At 42.5% G+C, this 21,638-nt stretch overlaps 1 protein-coding gene across 2 annotated transcripts in view; it reads right to left on the reverse strand.

Annotated features, from left to right (window-relative positions):
• LOC115154040 (vasodilator-stimulated phosphoprotein) overlaps positions 1-21,638 on the reverse strand; it is a 58,940-nt gene that overhangs the window by 18,725 nt on the left and 18,577 nt on the right. For both annotated transcript variants that reach the window (XM_029699859.1, XM_029699858.1), the window contains exons 3-8: positions 16,370-16,550; positions 15,808-15,874; positions 6,430-6,739; positions 5,901-6,007; positions 5,688-5,736; positions 3,859-3,889 (exon numbers count right to left, since the gene is read on the reverse strand). In XM_029699859.1, the coding sequence (XP_029555719.1) occupies positions 3,859-3,889; positions 5,688-5,736; positions 5,901-6,007; positions 6,430-6,739; positions 15,808-15,874; positions 16,370-16,550 (745 nt within the window). The remainder of the gene's footprint in view (positions 1-3,858; positions 3,890-5,687; positions 5,737-5,900; positions 6,008-6,429; positions 6,740-15,807; positions 15,875-16,369; positions 16,551-21,638) is intronic.

The raw sequence follows: 21,638 nt of genomic DNA on the forward strand, positions 1-21,638 counted from the left end.
CTCTTCACGACTGTCTTGGTGTTTTTGGACTATTCTAGTTTGTTGGTGATGTGGACACCAAGGAACTTGAAGCTCTCAACCTGCTCCACTACAGCCCCGTCGATGAGAATGGGGGCGTGCTCGGACCTCATTTTCCTGTAGTCCACAATAATCTCCTTAGTCTTGGTTACGTTGAGGGATAGGTTGTTATTCTGGCACCACCCGGCCAGGTCTCTGACTACCTCCCTATAGGCTGTCTCGTCATTGTCGGTGATCAGGCCTACCACTGTTGTGTCGTCTGCAAACTTAATGATGGTGTTGGAGTCATGCCTGGCCATGCAGTCGTGGGTGAACAGGGAGTACAGGAGGGGACTGAGCACGCACCCCTGGGGAGCTCCAGTGTTGAGGATCAGCGTGGCAGATGTGTTGCTACCAACCCTCACCACCGGGGGGAGGTCCGACAGGAAGTCCAGGATCCAGTTGCAGAGGGAGGTGTTTAGTCCCAGGATCCTTAGCTTAGTGATGAGCTTTGAGGGTACTATGGTGTCGAACGCTGAGCTGTAGTCAATGAATAGCATTCTCACATAAGTGTTCATTTTGTCCAGGTGGGAAAGGGCAGTGTGGAGTGCAATAGAGATTGCATCATCTGTGGATGTGTTAGGGCGGTATGCAAATTGGAGTGGGTCTAGGGTTTCTGGGATAATGGTGTTGATGGGAGCCATGACCAGCCTTTCAAAGCACTTCATGGCTATGAACATGAGTGCTACGGGTCTGTAGTCATTTTGGCAGGTTGCCTTTGTGTTCTTAGGCACAGGGACTATGGTGGTGTGCTTGAAACATGTTGGTATTACAGAATCGTTCAGGGACATGTTGAAAATGTCAGTGAAGACACCTGCCAGTTCGTCAGCACATGCCCGGAGCACACGTCCTGGTAATCCGTCTGGCCCTGCAGCCTTGTGTATGTTGACCTGTTTAAAGGCCTTACTCACATCGGCTACGGAGAACGTGATCACACAGTCATCCAGAACAGCTGATGCTCTCATGCATGCCTCAGTGTTGCTTGACTCGAAGCGAGCATAGAAGTGATTTAGCTCGTATGGTAGGCTCGTGTCACTGGGCAGCTCGCGGCTGTGCTTCCCTTTGTAGTCTGTAATAGTTTGCAAGCCCTGCCACATAAGACGAGCATCGCAGCCGGTGTAGTATGATTCAATCTTAGCCCTGTATTGACGCTTTGCCTGTTTGATGGTTTGTCGCAGGGCATAGCAGGATTTCTTGTAAACTTCTGGGTTAGAGTCCCCCACCTTGAAAGCGGCAGCTCTAACCTTTAGCTCAGTGCGGATGTTGCCTGTAATCCATGGCTTCTGGTTGGGGTATGTACATACAGTCACTGTGGGGATGACGTCGTCGATGCACTTATTGATAAAGCCAGTGACTGATGTGGTGTACTCCTCAATGCCATCGGAAGAATCCCGGAACATGTTCCAGTCTGTGATAGCAAAACAGTCCTGTAGTTTAGCATCTGCTTCATCTGACCACTTTTTTATAGACCGAGTCACTGGTGCTTCCTGCTTTAATTTTTGCTTGTTAGCAGGAATCAGGAGGATAGAGTTGTGGTCGGATTTACCAAATGGAGGGCGAGGGAGAGCTTTTTACGCGTCTCTGTGTGTGGAGTACAGGTGATCTAGAATTTTTTTCCCTCTGGTTGCACATTTAACATGTTGATAGAAATTTGGTAGAACTGATTTAAGTTTCCTGGCATTAAAGTCTCCGGCCACTAGGAACGCCGCCTCTGGGTGAGTGGTTTCCTGTTTGCTTATTTCCTTATACAGCTGACTGAGTGCGGTCTTAGTGCCAGCATCTGTCTGTGGAGGTAAATAAACAGCCACGAAAAGTATAGCTGAAAACTCTCTAGGCAAGTAGTGTGGCCTGCAATTTATCACAATATACTCTACCTCAGGCAAGCAAAATCTAGAGACTTCCTTAGATTTTGTGCACCAGCTGTTGTTTACAAATATGCACAGACCCCCCCCCCCCGGGTGTTTGGAGAAAGTCTTCTGCGTCTTGTTTGTTGAAGAAAAAAATCTTTGTCTAATCCGAGGTGAGTGATCGCTGTCCTGATATCCAGAAGCTCTTTTTTGCATTAAGTTACGAAAACCCACACATAATAGCACAATTGGTTGGGCGCCCGTAAAACTGCTGCAATTTGTTCCGGCTGCATTTTAATCTAAGTAAAAATGTCCTGTCTTAGGTCAGTTAGGATCACCACTTCATTTTAAGAATGTGAAATGTCAGAATAATAGTAGAGAGAATGATTTATTTCAGCTTTTATTTCTTTCATCACATTCTCAGTGGGTCAGAAGTTTACATACACTCAATTAGTATTTGGTAGCATTGCCTTAAAATTGTTTAACTTGGGTCAAACGTTTTGGGTAGCCTTCCAAAAGCTTCCCAAAATAAGTTGGGTGAATTTTGGCCCATTCCTCCTGACAGAGCTGGTGTAACTGAGTCAGGTTTTTAGGCCTCCTTGCTTGCAAACGCTTTTTCAGTTCTGCCCACAAATTTTCATTGTGATTGAGGTCAGGGCTTTGTGATGGCCACTCCAATACCTTGACTTTGTTGTCCTTAAGCCATTTTTCCACAACTTTGAAAGTATGCTTGGGGTCATTGTCCGTTTGGAAGACCCCTTTGTGACCAAGCTTTAACTTCCTGACTGACGTCTTGAGATGTTGCTTCAATATATCCACATCATTTCCTACCTCATGATGCCATCTATTTTGTGAAGTGTACCAGTCTCTCCTGCAGCAAAGCACCCCCACAACATGATGCTGCCACCCCCGTGCTTCACGGTTGGGATGGTGTTCGTGGGCTTGCAAGCCTCCCCCTTTTTCCTCCAAACATAACGATGGTCATTATGACCAAACTGTTCTATTTTTGTTTCATCAGACCAGAGGACATTTCTCCAAAAAGTACAATATTTGTCCCCATGTACAGTTGCAAACCGTAGTCTGGCTTTTTTATGGCGGTTTTTATGGCTGAGTGGTCTTTCAGGTTATGTCGATATAGGACACGTTTTACTGTGGATATAGACACTTTTGTACCCGTTTCCTCCAGTGCCTTCACAAGGTCCTTTCCTGTTGTTCTGGGATTGATTTGACTTTTCGCACCAAAGTACGTTCATCTCTAGGAGACAGAACGCATCTCCTTCCTGAGCGGTATGACGACTGCGTGGTCCCATGGTGTTTATACTTGCGTACTATTGTTTGTCCAGATGAACGTGGTACCTTCAGGTGTTTGGAAATTGCTCCCAAGGATGAACCAGACTGGTGGAGGTGTACAATTTTTTTTTCTGAGGTCTTGGATGATTTCTTTTGATTTCCCCATGATGTCAAGCAAAGGAGGCACTGAGTTTGAAGGTAGGCCTTGAAATACATTCACAGGTACACCTCCAATTGACTCAAATGATGTCAATTAGCCTATCAGAAGCTTCTAAAGCCATGACATCATTTTATGGAATTTTTCAAGCTGTTTAAAGGCACAGTCAATTTAGTGTATGTAAACTTCATGCACAAAGTAGATGTCCTAGCCGACTTGCCAAAACGATAGTGGTTGAAAAACGAGTTTTAATGACTCCAACCTAAGTGTATGTAAACTTCCGACTCCAACTGTATGTATGTATGTATGTATGTATGTATGTATGTATGCATGCATGCATGCATGCATGTATGTATGTATGTATGTATGTATGTATGTATTCAGCCAACACATTTTTGAAACAGTTAGCGGGCCAACTCATTGATCCTGCTTTCTGGAACAGCTCCCAGGTACATGCTGAGTCAAACAGAAAAAGAATGGACTGAAGACTTCAGTGGAGCTACTCACCACCTTGGCCTGAGGACTTTGAGGAGTCTTCCTAAAAGCACAGAGAAACAAAATTACATTGTGTCATCCCTTTACTATGCACATATGTTTTTAACCATAGTGTGACTTGACTTGCAGCTTACACACATTCTTAAAAGCAGTGGTGTAAAGTACAAAAATAGTTTAAAAAAATACTTGAAAGTACCAAAATATTTTTGGGGGGTATCTGTACTTTACTATTTATATATCTTTGACTACTTTTACTTCACTAAATTCCTTAAGGAAAATGTATGGAGTAAAAAGTATATTTTCTTGACACCCAAAAGTTCTTGTTACATTTTGAATACTTAGCAGGACAGGAAAAAGTCCAATTCACACACTTATCAACAGAACATCCCTGGTCATCCCTACTGCCTCTGATCTGGTCGACTCACTACACACACATGCTTCGTTTGTAAATTATGTCTGAATGTTGGAGTGTGCCTTTGGCTATCCGTAAAAAGAAAAAGAAAAAGTTAAGAAAATGGTTCCGTCTGGTTTGCTTAATATAAGGAATTTGAAATGATTTATACTTTTACTTTTGATACTTAAGCATATTTTAGTAATTACATTTACTTTTGATACTTAAGTATATTTTAAACCAACTACTTTTAGACTTTTACTGAAGTAGAATTTTACTGGGTGACTTACCTTAATAAAAAATAACTCAAGAAAAATTATCTTTACTTTTACTAGGGTATGACAATTGGGTACTTTTTCCACCACTGCTTAAACCTGTTAAGGATCCGCCCCTTTAAAAAAATACGATTTTTGACCTAAAATGACATACCCAAATCTAACTGCCTGTTGCTCAGGCACTGAAGCAAGGATATGCATATTGTTGGTACCATTTGAAAGGAAACACTTAAATGTGTGGAAATATTAAAGGAATGTACGAGAATATAACACAATTTATCTGGTAAAAGATAATACAAAAAAAAACGTTTGTCATTTTTATGTACCATCATCTTTGAAATGCAAGAGAAAGGCCATGATGTATTATTCCAGCCCAGGTGCAATTTCGATTTTGGCCACTCGGTGGCAGCAGTGTATGTGCAATGTTTTGGACTGATTCAATGAACCATTGCATTTCTGTTCATGTGTGCCTAATTTGTTTATTAATAACTTTTTATGTTCAAAACTATGCACTCTCCTCAAACAATAGCGTGGTATTATTTCACTGTAATAGCTACTGTAAATTGAACAGTGCAGTTAGATTAACAAGAATTTAAGCTTCTGCCAATATCAGATATGTCTATGTCCTGGGAAATGTTCTTGTTACTTACAACCTCATGCTAATCGCATTAGCCTACGTTTTTTAAACCTCCCACTTTGGGCTGGATGTGTCAAGGTCTAGTTTGCATTCAAGCCTCAGTTTTGGATTTAAAACATTTGACGCTGTGCGGGTATCCTTCTCTTCCAATGTCTAGTTCATACATATATAATCTATGAGCGGAATTACTGTTTACCTCAATCAGCCACGAAATCCCTAGTTTGAAAGAGAATTTTGTTGAAGCTGTGCTGGGCCATTTTCATTACCTTTCCCCCCACGTGGGCCAGCCCCCTAGGAATTCGAGTTCCAGCCTATGAGCTTCAGCCACTTGCATTTGAGTGACAGCTAGCAAGAGGTCTGCCCAGCATAATCCAATGAAGTTACTGGGCTGACCCAAAGGTTCAGTTGACACAGCAGAGACAGAGAGTAATAACGTGGTACTCATACGTGATGTAGTACGCAATTACCGGAGAATCTCTTTAAGGATTTATGAGAGGAGGATTGTTGTCTCTACAAAGATCATTGACAGGAGACTTACATTGCTTGGCTCATCCTTCTTTGCGCCTGGATTATCTGACATTTTCTTCCTGCATACAAAGACACACAATGAAGACGAGGTCTAAGCCTCAGCAATCACACACACGCACAGTCATATAATCGTTAACGTCACACACACACACACACACAACGTTAAAGCATCACACACACTCGTCCAGCCCCACATTTAACAAAGACTGAGGCAGTGGCTCACCGTCGGGCCAGGATGGCACTCATCTCCCCCATCAGATTTCCTCCCCCACCACCTCCTCCTCCTCCTCCTCCCCCCGATGTAGGAAGTGCCGCCGCACCACTATCCTCCTACAGAGAGAGACAGGCTCTGTTTCAATATTTTAAAAATGCACCCTTCTTTCCTACCTTCCTTGAAGAAATTACTAATCTGACACTAAAGATTTGAGAACGGTGGAAAGCATGTCTTCACCTACAGCATATCCACTCACTTAAAGACCAGGGATTACCTCAAGAAAAGGGTGGAAGGAAAGATGCATTTAAAGTTGTTCGACTCACTGAATTTTCAACATGCATCAACAATGGAATAAAAGAGATGTGTTCCTGGTCTTTTTTGAAGGTGCGATGCCTGCACAATTCAAATAAGATTTTCTATATGATATTGGTGTGGTTCTTGAGACATTAAATACTTCTCCAGGCCTCGTCAGATCTGGTCATATGAACAGCATGACTGCAATGAAGACTACCTGGAAAACGTCTGACACTGGTCTCACCTTGGCGGACTTGCGTAGTTTGGCTCCTGCCAGGGCAGCAGCTAGTCCACCGGCACCACCGAGACCCCCTCCATCCCCCCCTCCTCCTGGCAGAGGTGGGGCAGGTGGGGCCCCGGACCCAGGGGGTGGTGGGGGGCCAGGTGGGGGTGGAGGGCCAGCAGGAGGGGGGCCTGGGGGTGGTGGCGGGCCTGGGGGAGGTGGGGGTCCACCGGGGGCTGAGGGAGGGGCATGTGGGGCGGGTGGGGCTGTAGGAGGGATGGCTGCAGCCTGTCTCTCTCTCTCCTGCTGCTCCTGCCTCTGCAGCTCCATTCTACGAGGGGAGAGACACAGAGAGTTCTTTCTATCGGTTAATGTTCACACACATAGAGATGTAGGATCTTTTAATTTGAGCCAGTTTGCTACAGCAGGACAAAAATCCAGCAGCAACAGGAAATGCGAATGATTACGTACATTTTTCGTATGGGAAAATCAAGCCTGAAATTTCAAAATGGAATTCAGAAAGTTCTCCTGCAACAGGGTTATCATATTAAGATCCTACATCTGTATAAACAGGCACAAAGGTGTGTACACGCATACACAAAAAATGAAAGACTCATGATTGCATATTATCTACACATTATATTTGCATCATCTACACACTATACCACCCATGTACAATGTAAGATCACTATTATAACTTAGTGTGTGGTACTGTAGATGAGTGTGTTAAATCAAATTATATTTGTCACACGCACCGAATACAACAGGTGAAGACCTTACTGTGAAATGCTTACTTACAAGTCCTTAACCAACAATGCAGTTCAAGAAATAGAGTTAAGAAAATATTTACTAAATAAAATGCAAAAAATGTAAAGTAACACAATAAAATTACATAATAACAAGGCTATATACAGGGGGTACCGGTACCGAGTCAATGTGCGGGGGTACAGGTTAGTTTGTACATGTAGGCTAGGGTAAAAAGTGACTATAATAAACAGCGATTAGCAGCAGTGGAAAAATAAAGGGGGTGTGTTAATGTAAATAGTCCAGGTGGTACTGTAGATTAGAGTGTGTATACAGTATGGTAGGTTAGAGTAATGAATGCCATTTAGCAGACACTTTCATACAAAGCCACTAACATTAGGAAATTGAACCTAGCGCCCATGCTCTACCAACTGAGCCACACAGAACCGGACTGCGTTAGGTGTCAGTGACAGTCATAATAGGTGAACTGCAACGAAGACACAGAACTTGTCATGGAGCACCGTGTTTGTATAATTTTAAGAAAACAAATGCTGAAGGGAGATTACATGCACCAGCATGCTAAAATAAGCTTCACTAAAACAAAAAACCCACAAGAATAAACCAGTGATTAAGCTGATCTTCTGTTGATACCAGACAGCTGAAGCTATTGTCTAGAATTTTTATTCCCAACCCCAATGAGTTATCAACCTATCAGGAGAATTGGAAATTTAGGCTGATGCATGTAAAATACTTATTTTAAGAATATGGGAGTAGTAGGCCTATACTTCATCCATATACTGAGTATGTGTGTGCTATTTGAAAAAGCTTTAGACTACAATTTCATTTCTAAAAAAATATAGATTATAACGGTTTTTGAATACTTCTACTGACCGCACTAACAGTACTATTTGTGACGTAAATATAGTTAGTATGCCAAAAGCTCCAGGATGTCGTACTAAATTCACCAAAATACGAAGTATACAAGCAGTGGACACTATTTCCGTACTTTTAGGGCGCATAATGCAATTCTTCAGATAATGGGCTTGGCTTCACAACGTTTTCAGATTTGAAGAAAATGGCGGAAAATATGCAGCCGAAGTCCTTTAACTAATTATGACAAATGTTAAGAAAATGTTAAGCAATGTAAGATAGTAATGACTTTTCAAATAAGTTACACGTTATGTTGCCTGACAATTTGTTAGCTACGCTATCCTTAGGAACCGCATCGCATTACGGTATGTTAGCTAGTTATCGCCCTAACCAACGTTAGTTGGCCACTAATACAGCAAACTTGCCAGGCAGTATATGCTAACTAACTACCCAGCTTTTATTGATTTGATTATTCACGTTATTCTTAGGGGGTATAGTCGTTGTGAGTCCTCAATGGACATTGTTAATTCTGGCTATCTACTCCAATTTCAGAGCACTCGTCCGAGTGTGCCAGAGCGCAGAAAAACTGATGGATTGACGAACACAACACCCGTTGAATATTTGAATATGGCCAGTTTCAGTAAACGTTGGCAAAAACAAGCGTAATTAAATTGTTGCCAGCAGCACAGCTAGTCATCAACGCTCTGGATAACATGAAAACTGCCTAACCAGCTCTGCTAGGGCGAGTAAAATGGTCAGTGTGAGGGGTTCTCTCATTTGTGTCTGGAAGTAGCTAGCAAGCTAGCCAACGTTAGCCAGTTAGCTTGGGAGCTTGACTGCCGTTGTGAGGTCAGAAAACTCGAATCGGATCAACCCTACTCCTCGGCCAGAGCGTCCAGTATATGCTCCGAAAGCGAAACGCTCTGAATTTACGAACGGACAATCTGACAATGCTCTGGATTTGTGCACTCTGGAACTCCAGATTGAATTTATGAACACACCTAAAATCATAAAATGTCTAGCTATGTTATGCTAACAAGCTAGCAAGAGGTTGCATTGCAACAGCATCAACTTCTGGTAGACAGGCAAAGCAATAGTACGCTCAACTGAAAGGATACCGTTCGTTTACAGTACTCTAAACTAATAGTTTATACTCATTAAGTATGTAGTATACAGTATGTTAATATGGGTATTCGAACACAGTTTATATAACCCATCACGATTGACTTGGTTTAGTTAAACATTTCAAATATGGACAGTGCAGGGATATCCACCCAGGTCATGGTAAGAAATTAAGATACTTTTTAAATACAACTTGTAATTAATGGATTACATTAATTGGAAACGAAAATTGTATAAGAGGCTGGCTGCACCAACATGAGTTTATTCATAAAATGTGTAGGATAAATTGCCACAATAGATTCCCGTGGTACACAAGGAAATACTTTATTTCAGTTGTAACTATTTGGCAATAATTCATTACATCTAAAAAAAAAAACCTACGAAACACTATCATGATTTAGTTTAAAATGTCAAATTAGATTACAGTTATGGAATATTTATTTTTCCTCGCTTGATCAGAAATGGCCATGTCATTATTAAGACAATTAAAATCATTAATGGATTACATAAATTGAAAAAAATGTGAATATATATACACACCATTCATAAAATGTGTAGGGTAGGCTACATTGCCACTAAATTTGCTGTGGTAAACAAGGAAATTAAATACTTTATTTCTGTTGTACGGTATGACTGTCCCCAAAAAAATCATGTAAATATACTGAACAGAAATATAAATGCAACATGGAAGAATTTCAAAGATTTTACTGAGTTACAGTTTATATAAGGAAATTAAAAATCGATTAATTTAAATAAATTCATTAGGCGCTAATCAATGGATTTCACATGACTGGGAATACAGATATGCATCTGTTGGTCACAGATAGCTTTAAAAAAAAATTAAGTAGAGTGGGCTTCCCGAGTAGTCTAAGTCACTGCAAAGCAGTGCTTGAGGCATCACTACAGACCCGGGTTCGATCCCAGGCTGTGTCACAACCGGCAGCGGGGGGAATCCCAAAGGGCAGCGCACAATTGGCCCAGTGTAATCTGGGTAAAGGGTTTGACGGGGTCTTTACTTTGCTCATCTCGCTCTAGTGAAAAAAATAAAAAATAATAATAATAATAATAATAATAATAATAAATAAAAATAAAAGTAGGGTCATGGATCAGAAAACAAGGCAGAATCTGGTGTCACCACCATTTGCTCATGCAGCGAGACATCTCCTTCACATAGAGTTGATCAGGCTGTTGATTGCAGCCTCTGGAATGTTGTCCCACTCCTCTTCAATGGCTGTGCGAAGTTGCTGGATGATTGGCACAACAATAGGCCTCAGGATCTCATCACGGTATCTCTGTGTATTGAAATTGCCATAGATAAAAGGCAATTGTGTTCGTTGTCCGTAGCTTATGCATGCCCATACCATAACCCCACCGCCACCATGGGGCACTCTACTCACAACGTTGACGTTAGCAAACCGCTTGCCCACTTGATGCCATAAACGTGGTCTGCGGCTGTGAGGCCGGTTGGACATACAGTCAAATTCCCTAAAACAACGTTGGAGTTGGCTTATAGTACAGAAATTAACATTTAATACTCTGACAATTGCTCTGGTGGATATTCCTGCAGAGAGTATGCGAATTGCACGCTCCCTCAAACCTTGAGACATCTGTGGCATTGTGTTGTGTGACAAAACTGCTGGAGCCTTTTATTGTCTCCAGCACAAAGTGCACCTGTGTAATGATTATGTTGTTTAATCAGCTTCTTGATATGCCATACCTGTCAGGTTGATGGATTATCTTGGCAAAGGAGAAATGCTCAGTAACAGGGATGTAAACAAATTTGTGGTTACTACACGATTCCATGTGTTATTTCATAGTGTTGATGTCTTCACTATTATTCTACATTGTAGAAAACATTAAAAATAAAGAAAAACCCTTGAATGAGTAGGTCTGTCCAAACTTTTGACTGGTACTATATGTGATATCAGTTTAAAACAATTTGCAAACATTTCTAAAAACCAGTTTTTGCTTTGTCACTATGGGGTATTGTGTGTAGATTGATGAGGAAAAAAACTATTTAATATATTTTAGAATAAGGCTGTAGTGTAACATACTTTCTGAATGCACTGTAGAGACTGGTTTAGAACACATTTGAATACATTTTAAATGGCTTCAACACTATCCCTTCAGTGATGACATAAAGCGCAACCCCCATGGAACGCATATGGACAGTGTGTGAAAGTAAAAAACTGAAACTCAAGTCAATTGTTTAGTTGTGCAAACGCAGTGTGGATGCAGACACATTTAAAATGGTTGTGAGTAGGGATGCACGATATAAATCTTCACAAGGTCCTTTGCTGTTGTTCTGGGATTAGTTTGCACTTTTCGCACCAAAGTACGTTCATCTAGGAGACAGAACGTGTCTCCTTCCTGAGCGGTATGATGGCTGCGTTGTCCCATGGTGTTTATACTTGCGTATTATTGTTTGTACAGATGAACGTGGTACCTTCAGTCGTTTGGAAATTTCTCCCAAGGATGAACCAGACTTGTGGAGATCTACAATTTTCTTTCTGAGGCCTTGGCTGATTTATTTTGATTTTCCCATGATGTCAAGCAAAGAGGCACTGAGTTTGAAGGTAGGCCTTGAAATACATCCACAGGTACACCACCAATTGACTCAAATGATGTCAATTAACCTATCAGAAGCTTCTAAAGCCATGACATCATTTTCTGGAATTTTCCAAGCTATTTAAAGGCACAGTCAACTTAGTGCATGTAAACTTCTGACCCACTGGAATTGTGATACAGTGAATTATAAGTGAAATAATCTGTCTGTAAACAATTGTTGGAAAAATTACTTGTGTCATGCACAAAGTAGATGTCCTAACTGACTTGCCAAAACTATAGTTTGTTAACAAGAAATGTGTGGAATGGTTGAAAAACGAGTTTTAATGACTGTAACCTAAGTGTAAACTTCGGACTTCAACTGTATGTATGTAAGAATGATGTTCATTGACTATAGCTCAGCATTCAACACCATAGTACCCTCCAAGCTCATCATTAAGCTTGAGGCCCTGGGTCTGAACCCCACCCTGTGCAACTGGGTCCTGGACTTCCTGACGGACCACCACCAGGTGGTGAAGGTAGGAAACAACACCACCTCGCTGATCCTCAACACTGGGGCCCCACAAGGGTACGTGCTCAGCCCTCTCCTGTACTCCCTGTTCACCCATGACTACGTGGCCACGCACGCCTCCAACTCAATCATCAAGTTTGCAGACGACACAACAGTAGTAGGCTTGATTACCAACAATGACGAGACATCCTACAGGGAGGAGGTGAGGGCTCTGGGAGTGTGGTGCCAGGAAAACAACCTCTCACTCAATGTCAACAAAACAAAGGAGATGATCGTGGACTTCAGGAAACAGCAGAGTGAGCACCCCCCTATCCACATCGATGGGACAGAAGTGGAGAAGGTGGACAGCTTTAAGTTCTTTGAGGTACACATCACTGACAAGCTGAAATGGTCCACCCACACAGACAATGTGGTGAAGAAGGCACAACAGCGCCTCTTCAACCTCAGGAGGCTGAAGAAATTTGGCTTGGCATGTAAACCCTCAAACTTTTACAGATGCACAATTGAGAGCATCCTGTCGGGCAGTATCACCGCCTGGTACGTCAACTACACCGCCTGCAACCGCAGGGCTCTCCAGAGAGTGGTGCGGTCTGCCCTCCAGGACACCTACAGCACCCGATGTCACAAGAAGGCCAAAAAGATCACCAAGGACAGCAACCACCCGAGCCACTGCCTGTTCACCCCGCTATCATCCAAAAGGCGAGGTCAGTACAGGTGCATCAAAGCTGGGACCGAAAGACTGAAAAACAGCTTTTATCTCAAGGCCATCAGACTGCTAAATAGCCATCACTAGCACATTAGAGGCTGCTGCATATATATGACAACTTGAAATCACTTTAATAATGTTTACATAACTCATCTCATATGTATATACTGTATTCTATTCTACTGTATCTTAGTCTATGCCGCTCTGACATTGGTCGTCCATAAATTTGCACAACCGTTTGGGGTCACTTAGAAATGTCCTTGTTTTTGAAAGAAAAGCAGATGTTTTGTTCATTAAAATAACATCAAATTTATCAGAATACAGTGTAGACATTGTTAATGTTGTAAATGACTATTGTAGCTGGAAACAGCAGTCCATGTAATCAAAACAATCTTGAAGCGTGGATTCCGATTGGTCAGACCAGCGTTGAATTGTACTTAGCACAGGTACTTCCTGTTTGAGTTTCTGCCTATGGGAGGGGAGGAGCAAAATTGAGTCGTGATTAGATTTGCCGAAGGGAGGGCGGGGGAGGCCCTTGAGGGCATCCCGGAAGTTGGAGTAGCAGTGGTTGTGTTTTAGCAGTGCGAGTACTGCAGTCAATATGTCGGTAGAGTTTTCCTCAAATTTGCTTTGTTAAAATCCCCAGTTACAATAAATGCGGCCTCAGGCTATGTGGTTTCCAGTTTGTATAAAGTCAAGTGAAGTTCTTTGAGGTTCGTCGTGGTATCGGCTTGAGGGGGGAATATACACAGCTGTATAGGGAGGTAATTCGGTCAGCATTTCATTGTGTGGTATTCTAGGTTGGGTGATTAAAAGGACTTGAGTGTCTGTATGTTATCACAATCACACCATGAGTAGTTAATCATAAAACATACACTCCCGCCCTTCTTCCCGGAGAGATATTTATCTACATAGGCGTACAGAGGCCCATTATCAGCAACCTGTGTTCCAATGTCATGTGGTGTTAGCTAATCCAAGTTAAGATAATTGATCATTAGAAAACCCCTTTGCAATTATGTTAGTACAGCTGAAAACGGTTGTGTTAATTAAAGAAGCAATAAAACTGTCCTTTAGACTAGTTGAGTATCTGGAGCATCAGCATTTGTGGGTTCGATTACAGGCTCAAAACGGCCAGAAACAAAGAACTTTCTTCTGAAACTTGTCAGTGTATTCTTGTTCTGAGAAATGAAGGCTATTCCATGTGAGAAATTGCCAAGAAACTGAAGATCTTGTACAATGCTGTGTACTACTCCCTTCACAGAACAGCGCAAACTGTCTCTAACCAGAATAGAAAGAGTGGGAGGCCCCGGTGAACAACTGAACAAGAGGACAAGTACATTAGTGTCTAGTTTGAGAAACAGACGCCTCACAAGTCCTCAACTGGAAGCTTCATTAAATAGTACCCACAAAACACCAGTCTCAACTTCAACAGTGAAGAGGCGACTGCAGGATGTTGGCCTTCTAGGCAGAGTTGCAAAGAAAAAGCCATATCTCAGACTGGCCAATAAAAAGAAAAGATTAAGATGGACAAAAGAACACAGACACTGGACAGAGCAAGATTGGAAAAAAAGTGTTATGGCCAGACAAATCTAAGTTTGAGGTGTTCGGATCACAAAGAACAACATTTGTGAGATGCAGAAAAAAATGAAAAGATGCTGGAGGAATGCTTGACGCAATCTGTCAAGCATGGTGGAGGCAATGTGATGGTCTGGGGTGCTTTGGTAGTGGTAAAGTGGGAGATTTGTACAGGGTAAAAGGGATCTTGAAGAAGGAAGGCTATCACTCCATTTTGCAATGCCATGCCATGCCTTGTGGACAGTGCTTAATTGGAGCCAATTTCCTCCTACAACAGGACAATGACCCAAAGCATAGCTCCAAACTATGCTATAACTATTTAGGGAAGAAGCAGTCAGCTGGTATTCTGTCTATAATGGAGTGGCCAGCACAGTCACCGGATCTCAACCCTATTGAGCTGTTGTGGGAGCAGCTTGACCGTATGGTACGTAACAAGTGCCCATCAAGCCAATCTAACTTGTGGGAGGTGCATCAGGAAGCATGGGGTGAAATCTCTTCAGATTACCTCAACAAATAGACAACTAGAATGCCAAAGTTCTGCAAGGCTGTAATTGCTGCAAATGGAGGATTCTTTGATGAAAGTGAAGTTTGAAGGAGACAATTATTTAAATTAATTATTATTTATAATTGAACATTTTGACTATATTTCCTATTCACTTTGCAACTAACTTCATGTATGTTTTCATGGAAAACAAGGACATTTCTAAGTGAACCCAAACTTGAACGGTAGTGTATATATTCTTAATTCCATTCCTTTACTTAGATTTGTGTGTATTGTTGTGAAATTGTTAGATATTACTGCACTGTTGGAGCTAGAAACACAAGCATTTCGCTACACGGCCTCTGAAACACGACCTCGCTAAGCCACACTGCTCCTTGACACATTGCTCACTTAACCCGGAAGTCATCTGCACCAATGTGTCGGAGGAAACACCGTACAGCTGGTGACCGAAGTTAGCGTGCATGCGCCTGGCAATGAGTCGCTAGAACGCAATGGGACAAGGACATCCCAGCCAGCCAAACCCTCCCCTAACCCGGACGACGCTGGGCCAATTGTGTGCCGCCTCATGGGTCTGCGATGCAGTGCCTTAGACCGCTGCTCCACTCGGGAGGCCCAGGGTATTTTAGACATACAAAATGTGTGAAGTTGGAAGGTAGAGAGTGTGATAATTGTGCACAACCAATATGAAGATGTGGGTAAGCTGGTATGCAACAGAAACATTATTAACCAGGAGCTATAGAGAACTTATCTTTGGTGCTGTACTACTCAGCACCTGAAGAAACCTTAAAATCATGTGAACGATACCTCCTTTGCTGCTCCAGCTCCTCTGGGGAGGGTCCATTCTGGACAGGGCGAGGGAGAGAGGAGTATCCTGAGGATAGAAACAGACAACGAGTGAGTGAGTAATGTGTATTTTAGCGGTCCAGTTTAAATACTTAAATGCATCTTTCCCTTCTCCCGTTCTGACAAAATCTATCCAATGGTGTTAGGTAAAGGCTGGAATCCTTAATGGTGAAACAGCCACGTTCGTTTGCGATATTAGAAGAAGTGGCTGAAGACAACAAATACTGTTTTCCCCCTCTGACATCCCTGTAAAAAAAATCACGTTGCGCGACGCTCCTCACCTCCGCTTCGACAAAAACAAAAAACACAATAACAATGGTGGTGAGGTGGACAGTGGTGCCGTTTCCCCTACTGCGGATTCCAGATCACTGATTGCAGCAAGAAAGAAATAACAGGCGAGCGACCTTCCGTTCAATTTATTTAAAATTCACAGTGAATAAACAAAATGTGTTTCACGTTCATTTATTTTTCAATATATATTTTTGGTATGCATGGTATTTTTGTCCTATATTATGGTTCATACCTGAGTCGCCGAGAGCACTCAGCACCTCCAGGGCGTGCATCATGCCGTTGGCAAAGAGGGTGGCGTCCTCCTTGCTGCCGAAGTTCAGCCCCCACACCTGCCGGGCGTCCCGCCACTGGTGGAAGTTGGTTGTGGCCTGATTGTACTTCAGCCCCTTGATGATTGGACAGTTGATAACCACCTGGGAGTGTCAGGCAGGAAGTAAAAGACAATGAGAAACTATGAGTGGAATGAGAGTATGCCTTCACTGAGAGAATGTGTGTGTGGAATATAGCATGTGTAGATAAGTAAACACTGGAGAGAGAACCTAGATTGTATTTGTACCTTGTATTTCAAAATTGTTTAATCCATGTATCCCTTCATGCTCAACTAGTGCTACAGTCAGTGCCTTACAAAATGATTTATCCCCCTTGGCATTTTTCCTATTTTGTTGCATTACAAACTGTATTTTAAATAGATTTTTATTTGGATTTCTTGTAATGGACATCCACAAAATAGTCAAAATTTGTGAAGTAAATTTTCTTTTTAAAGAACTTGTTTCAAAACATTCAAAAAAATAAAAAACGGAAAAGTGGTGCGTGCATATGTGTTCACTCCCTTTGCTATGAAGCCCCTAAATAAGATCTGGTGCAAGCAATTACCTTCAGAAGTCACGTAATTAGTTAAATAAAGTCCACCTGTGTGCAATCTAAGTGTCACATGATCTATCTATCTATCTATATATATATCTATCTATATCTATATCTATATACACACACACACACCTGTTCTGAAAGGCCCCAGAGTCTGCAACACCACTAAGCAAGGGGCACCACCAAGCAAGTGGCACCATGAAGCCCAAGGAGCTCTCCAAACAGGTCAGGGACAAAGTTTGGGGAGTCTCCCACATACTTCTCCAAAACATATGGAAGAAGGTTCTCTGGTTAGATGAGACTAAAATGTTGCTTTTTGGACATCAAGGAAAACACCATGTCTGGCGCAAACCCAACATCTCTCATCACTCTGAGAACACCATCCCCACAGTGAAGCATGGTGGTGGCAGCATCATGCTGTGGGGATGTTTTTCCATTGGCAGGGACTGGGAAACTGGTAAGAACTGAAGGAATGATGGATGGCGTTAAATACAGTGAAATTCTTGAGGGAAACCTGTTTCAGTCTTCCAGAGATTTCAGACTGGGACGGAGGTTCACCTTCCAGCAAGAAAATGACCCTAAGCATACTGCTAAAGCAACACAAGTGGTTTAAGGGGAAACATTTAAATGTCTTGGAATGGCCTAGTCAAAGCCCAGACCTCAGTCCAATTGATAATCTGTGGTATGACTTAAAGATCGCTGTACACCAACGGAACCCATCCAACTTGAAGGAGCTGGAGCAGTTTTGTCTTGAAGAATGGGCAAAAAGCCCAGAAGTTAGATGTGCCAAGTTCATAGAGACTTGCAGTAATTGCTGCAAAAGGTGGCTCTACAAAGTATTGACTTTGGGAGGGTGAATAGTTATACACGCTCAAGTTCTTTTTTTCCCCCCTTATTTCTTGTTTGTTTCACAAGAAAAAATATTTTGCATCTTCAAAGTGGTAGGCATGTTGTGTAAATCAAATGATACAAACCCCCCAAAAATCTATTTTAATTCTAGGTTGTAACACAACAAAATAGGAAAAATGTCAATGGGGGGTGAATACTTTCACAAGCCACTGTATTGATTAGATTATGGCGAAATATGTGTACAAATCCACGGGGAGATGTCAAAACTGCATTATCCTATTCTTAAAATCACAGAGACGGCAACAGGTTGTTTTTTCCTAATTTGTGGTAACACTGTACCCATAGCAGTCGGAGGAGGGGTGCTGCAGAATCCCCTGATAAAGCACTAATAAATAATTAAAAATATATTATTTAAATCCCCCGAAATTAGTGAACTAGACCTTTATTACCACCCCCCTAAAAAAACCTTTTCTTGCAGCCATGACCATATCACAGTACTTGTGTGCCTTATCCAAAAATATCAGTCTCACGTCAGAATTAGATTCATCCATGTTTCACAAACGTCATATTTCTAAGTTGTTCCAAACGTTAAGTTATTCTTAGTGTTTAAGGTTAAGTTTAGGCATTAACTCCAAATTCTTAAGGTTAGCCATTAACTCAATGGTTATGGTTAAGGTTTAGAATATGCTTAGGATAAATACACTGCTCAAAAAAATAAAGGGAACACTTAAACAACACAATGTAACTCCAAGTCAATCACACTTCTGTGAAATCAAACTGTCCACTTAGGAAGCAACACTGATTGACAATAAATTTCACATGCTGTTGTGCAAATGGAATAGACCAATAAAGGAGTGGCTCTGCAGGTGGTGACCACAGACCACTTCTCAGTTCCTATGCTTCCTGGCTGATGTTTTGGTCACTTTTGAATGCTGGCGGTGCTTTCACTCTAGTGGTAGCATGAGACGGAGTCTACAACCCACACAAGTGGCCCAGGTAGTGCAGCTCATCCAGGATGGCACATCAATGCGAGCTGTGGCAAGAAGGTTTGCTGTGTCTGTCAGCGTAGTGTCCAGAGCATGGAGGCGCTATCAGGAGACAGGCCAGTACATCAGGAGACGTGGAGGAGGCCGTAGGAGGGCAACAACCCAGCAGCAGGACCGCTACCTCCGCCTTTGTGCAAGGAGGAGCAGGAGGAGCACTGCCAGAGCCCTGCAAAATGACCTCCAGCAGGCCACAAATGTGCATGTGTCTGCTCAAACGGTCAGAAACAGACTCCATGAGGGTGGTATGAGGGCCCGACGTCCACACGTGGGGGTTGTGCTTACAGCCCAACACTGTGCAGGACATTTGGCATTTGCCAGAGAACACCAAGATTGGCAAATTCGCCACTGGCGCCCTGTGCTCTTCACAGATGAAAGCAGGTTCACACTGAGCACATGTGACAGACATGACAGAGTCTGGAGACGCCGTGGAGAACGTTCTGCTGCCTGCAACATCCTCCAGCATGACCGGTTTGGCGGTGGGTCAGTCATGGTGTGGCATTTCTTTGGGGGGCCGCACAGCCCTCCATGTGCTCGCCAGAGGTAGCCTGACTGCCATTAGGTACCGAGATGAGATCCTCAGACCCCTTGTGAGACCATATGCTGGTGCGGTTGGCACTGGGTTCCTCCTAATGCAAGACAATGCTAGACCTCATGTGGCTGGAGTGTGTCAGCAGTTCCTGCAAGAGAGGAAGGCATTGATGCTATGGACTGGCCCGCCCGTTCCCCAGACCTGAATCCAATTGAGCACATCTGGGACATCATGTCTCGCTCCATCCACCAACGCCACGTTGCACCACAGACTGTCCAGGAGTTGGCGGATGCTTTAGTCCAGGTCTGGGAGGAGATCCCTCAGGAGACCATCCGCCACCTCATCAGGAGCATGCCCAGGCGTTGTAGGGAGGTCATACAGGCACGTGGAGACCACACACACTACTGAGCCTCATTTTGACTTGTTTTAAGGACATTACATCAAAGTTGGATCAGCCTGTAGTGTGGTTTTCCACTTTAATTTTGAGTGTGACTCCAAATCCAGACCTCCATGGGTTGATAAATTGGATTGATTATTTGTGTGATTTTGTTGTCAGCACATTCAACTATGTAAAGAAAAAAGTATTTAATAAGATTATTTAATTCAGATCTAGGATGTTATTTTAGTGTTCCCTTTCTTTTTTTGAGCAGTGTATTTAAAAAATAACTTCATGACTGGATTTGAACATGCAACCTTTTGAATCAGAGGCAGATGCTTATACACATCCACAACACTACTTGAAGGTAACAGCGCTCACTGTTTCCCCTAGTGTCCAGTTTCCACATCATCTCCCAACGTCCTCAGACATGGATGGACGTTGAATACTGACTTGTATCACGGGTGACCTGCCTGGCCCCATCTGTGGAATCAGTGAAGCGGAGGTGCATTTGAAAACAGAGCTTTTACTGAAACTGTGCTTATATGTTAAACTATGCTAATATGCTAGGCTTAGTTTCTCTAGTCACTTGTGCTACTAGTAGTGTGGACACTTCCATTGCCCTTTCCAAAGCAATAGAGCTTTTGTAAACTGTGCTAAGATGCTAGGCTAGGATAAGGTAAACTAAAAGTTGGTTCTAGTTAGGCTAGGCTACACTAGGTCTCTCTCATCTTAGTGTGGGTCCTCCACTACCCTAGTGTGAGAGGAAGGTGTTAGCACGAGAGCAGCGGTAGTGACACACAGTAAACAGAAGTGAGATAGGGAAGCCAGAGAGAAAGAGGAAGACAGCTGACACATACAACCCAAACTATACTAATGACACTAACCTCAAGGAGCAGAGAGGCTAATGGCAGCAAGTTCACAGTCTGCAGCAGACAAATGACAAAGCCTAACTACAAATCTCTGAGTGTGACAGGGCAAGGAAGTGCCAAGGGGACTGGTTCACATATGGTGTTACAGCAACACTCACAAGATTTCCAGATCACTCTGTCTAATAATGTTCAAGTCAGTCAGTTAGACTGTCCAAAGAGGTTCCAGACCAGTAGGAAAAATGTTACCCTCAAAGCACCGCATTGTTGTCTCGTGTATGTGTTCATATGTATGTACAGTACCAGTCAAAAGTTTGGACACATCTACTCATTCAAGGGTGTTTCTTTATTTTCACTCTTTTCTACATTGTAGAATAATAGAGAAGACATCAAAACTATGAAATAACACATATGGAATCATGTAGTCACCAAATCAAAATATTTGAGATTTGAGATTCTTCAAAGCAGCCACACTTTGCCTTGATGAAAGCTTTGCACACTCTTGGCATTCTCTCAACCAGCTTCATGACCTGCAATGCATTTCAATTAACAGGTGTGCTTTGTTAAAAGTTAATTTGTGGAATTTCTTTCCTTCTTAAATGAGCCAATCAGTGGTGTTGTGACAAGATGTGTGTGGTATACAGAAGATAGCCATATTTGGTAAAAGACCAAGTCCATATTATGGCAAAAACAGCTCAAATAAGCAAAGAGAAACGACGGTCCATCATTACTTTTTTAAGACATAAAAGGTCAGTCAATTCAAGTGCAGTTGCAAAAACCATCAAACGCTATGATGAAACTGGCTCTCACGAGGACTGCCACAGGAAAGACCCAGAGTTACCTCTGTTGCAGAGGAGGACTTCATTAGAGTTACCAGCGTCAGTAATTGCAACCCAAATAAATGCTTCAGAGTTCAAGTAACAGACACATCTCAACATCAACTGTTCAGAGGAGACTGCGTCAATCAG

This window comes from Salmo trutta, chromosome 19 (assembly GCF_901001165.1).
Source record: "Salmo trutta chromosome 19, fSalTru1.1, whole genome shotgun sequence".
In the NCBI taxonomy this organism is placed as follows: domain Eukaryota; kingdom Metazoa; phylum Chordata; class Actinopteri; order Salmoniformes; family Salmonidae; genus Salmo; species Salmo trutta.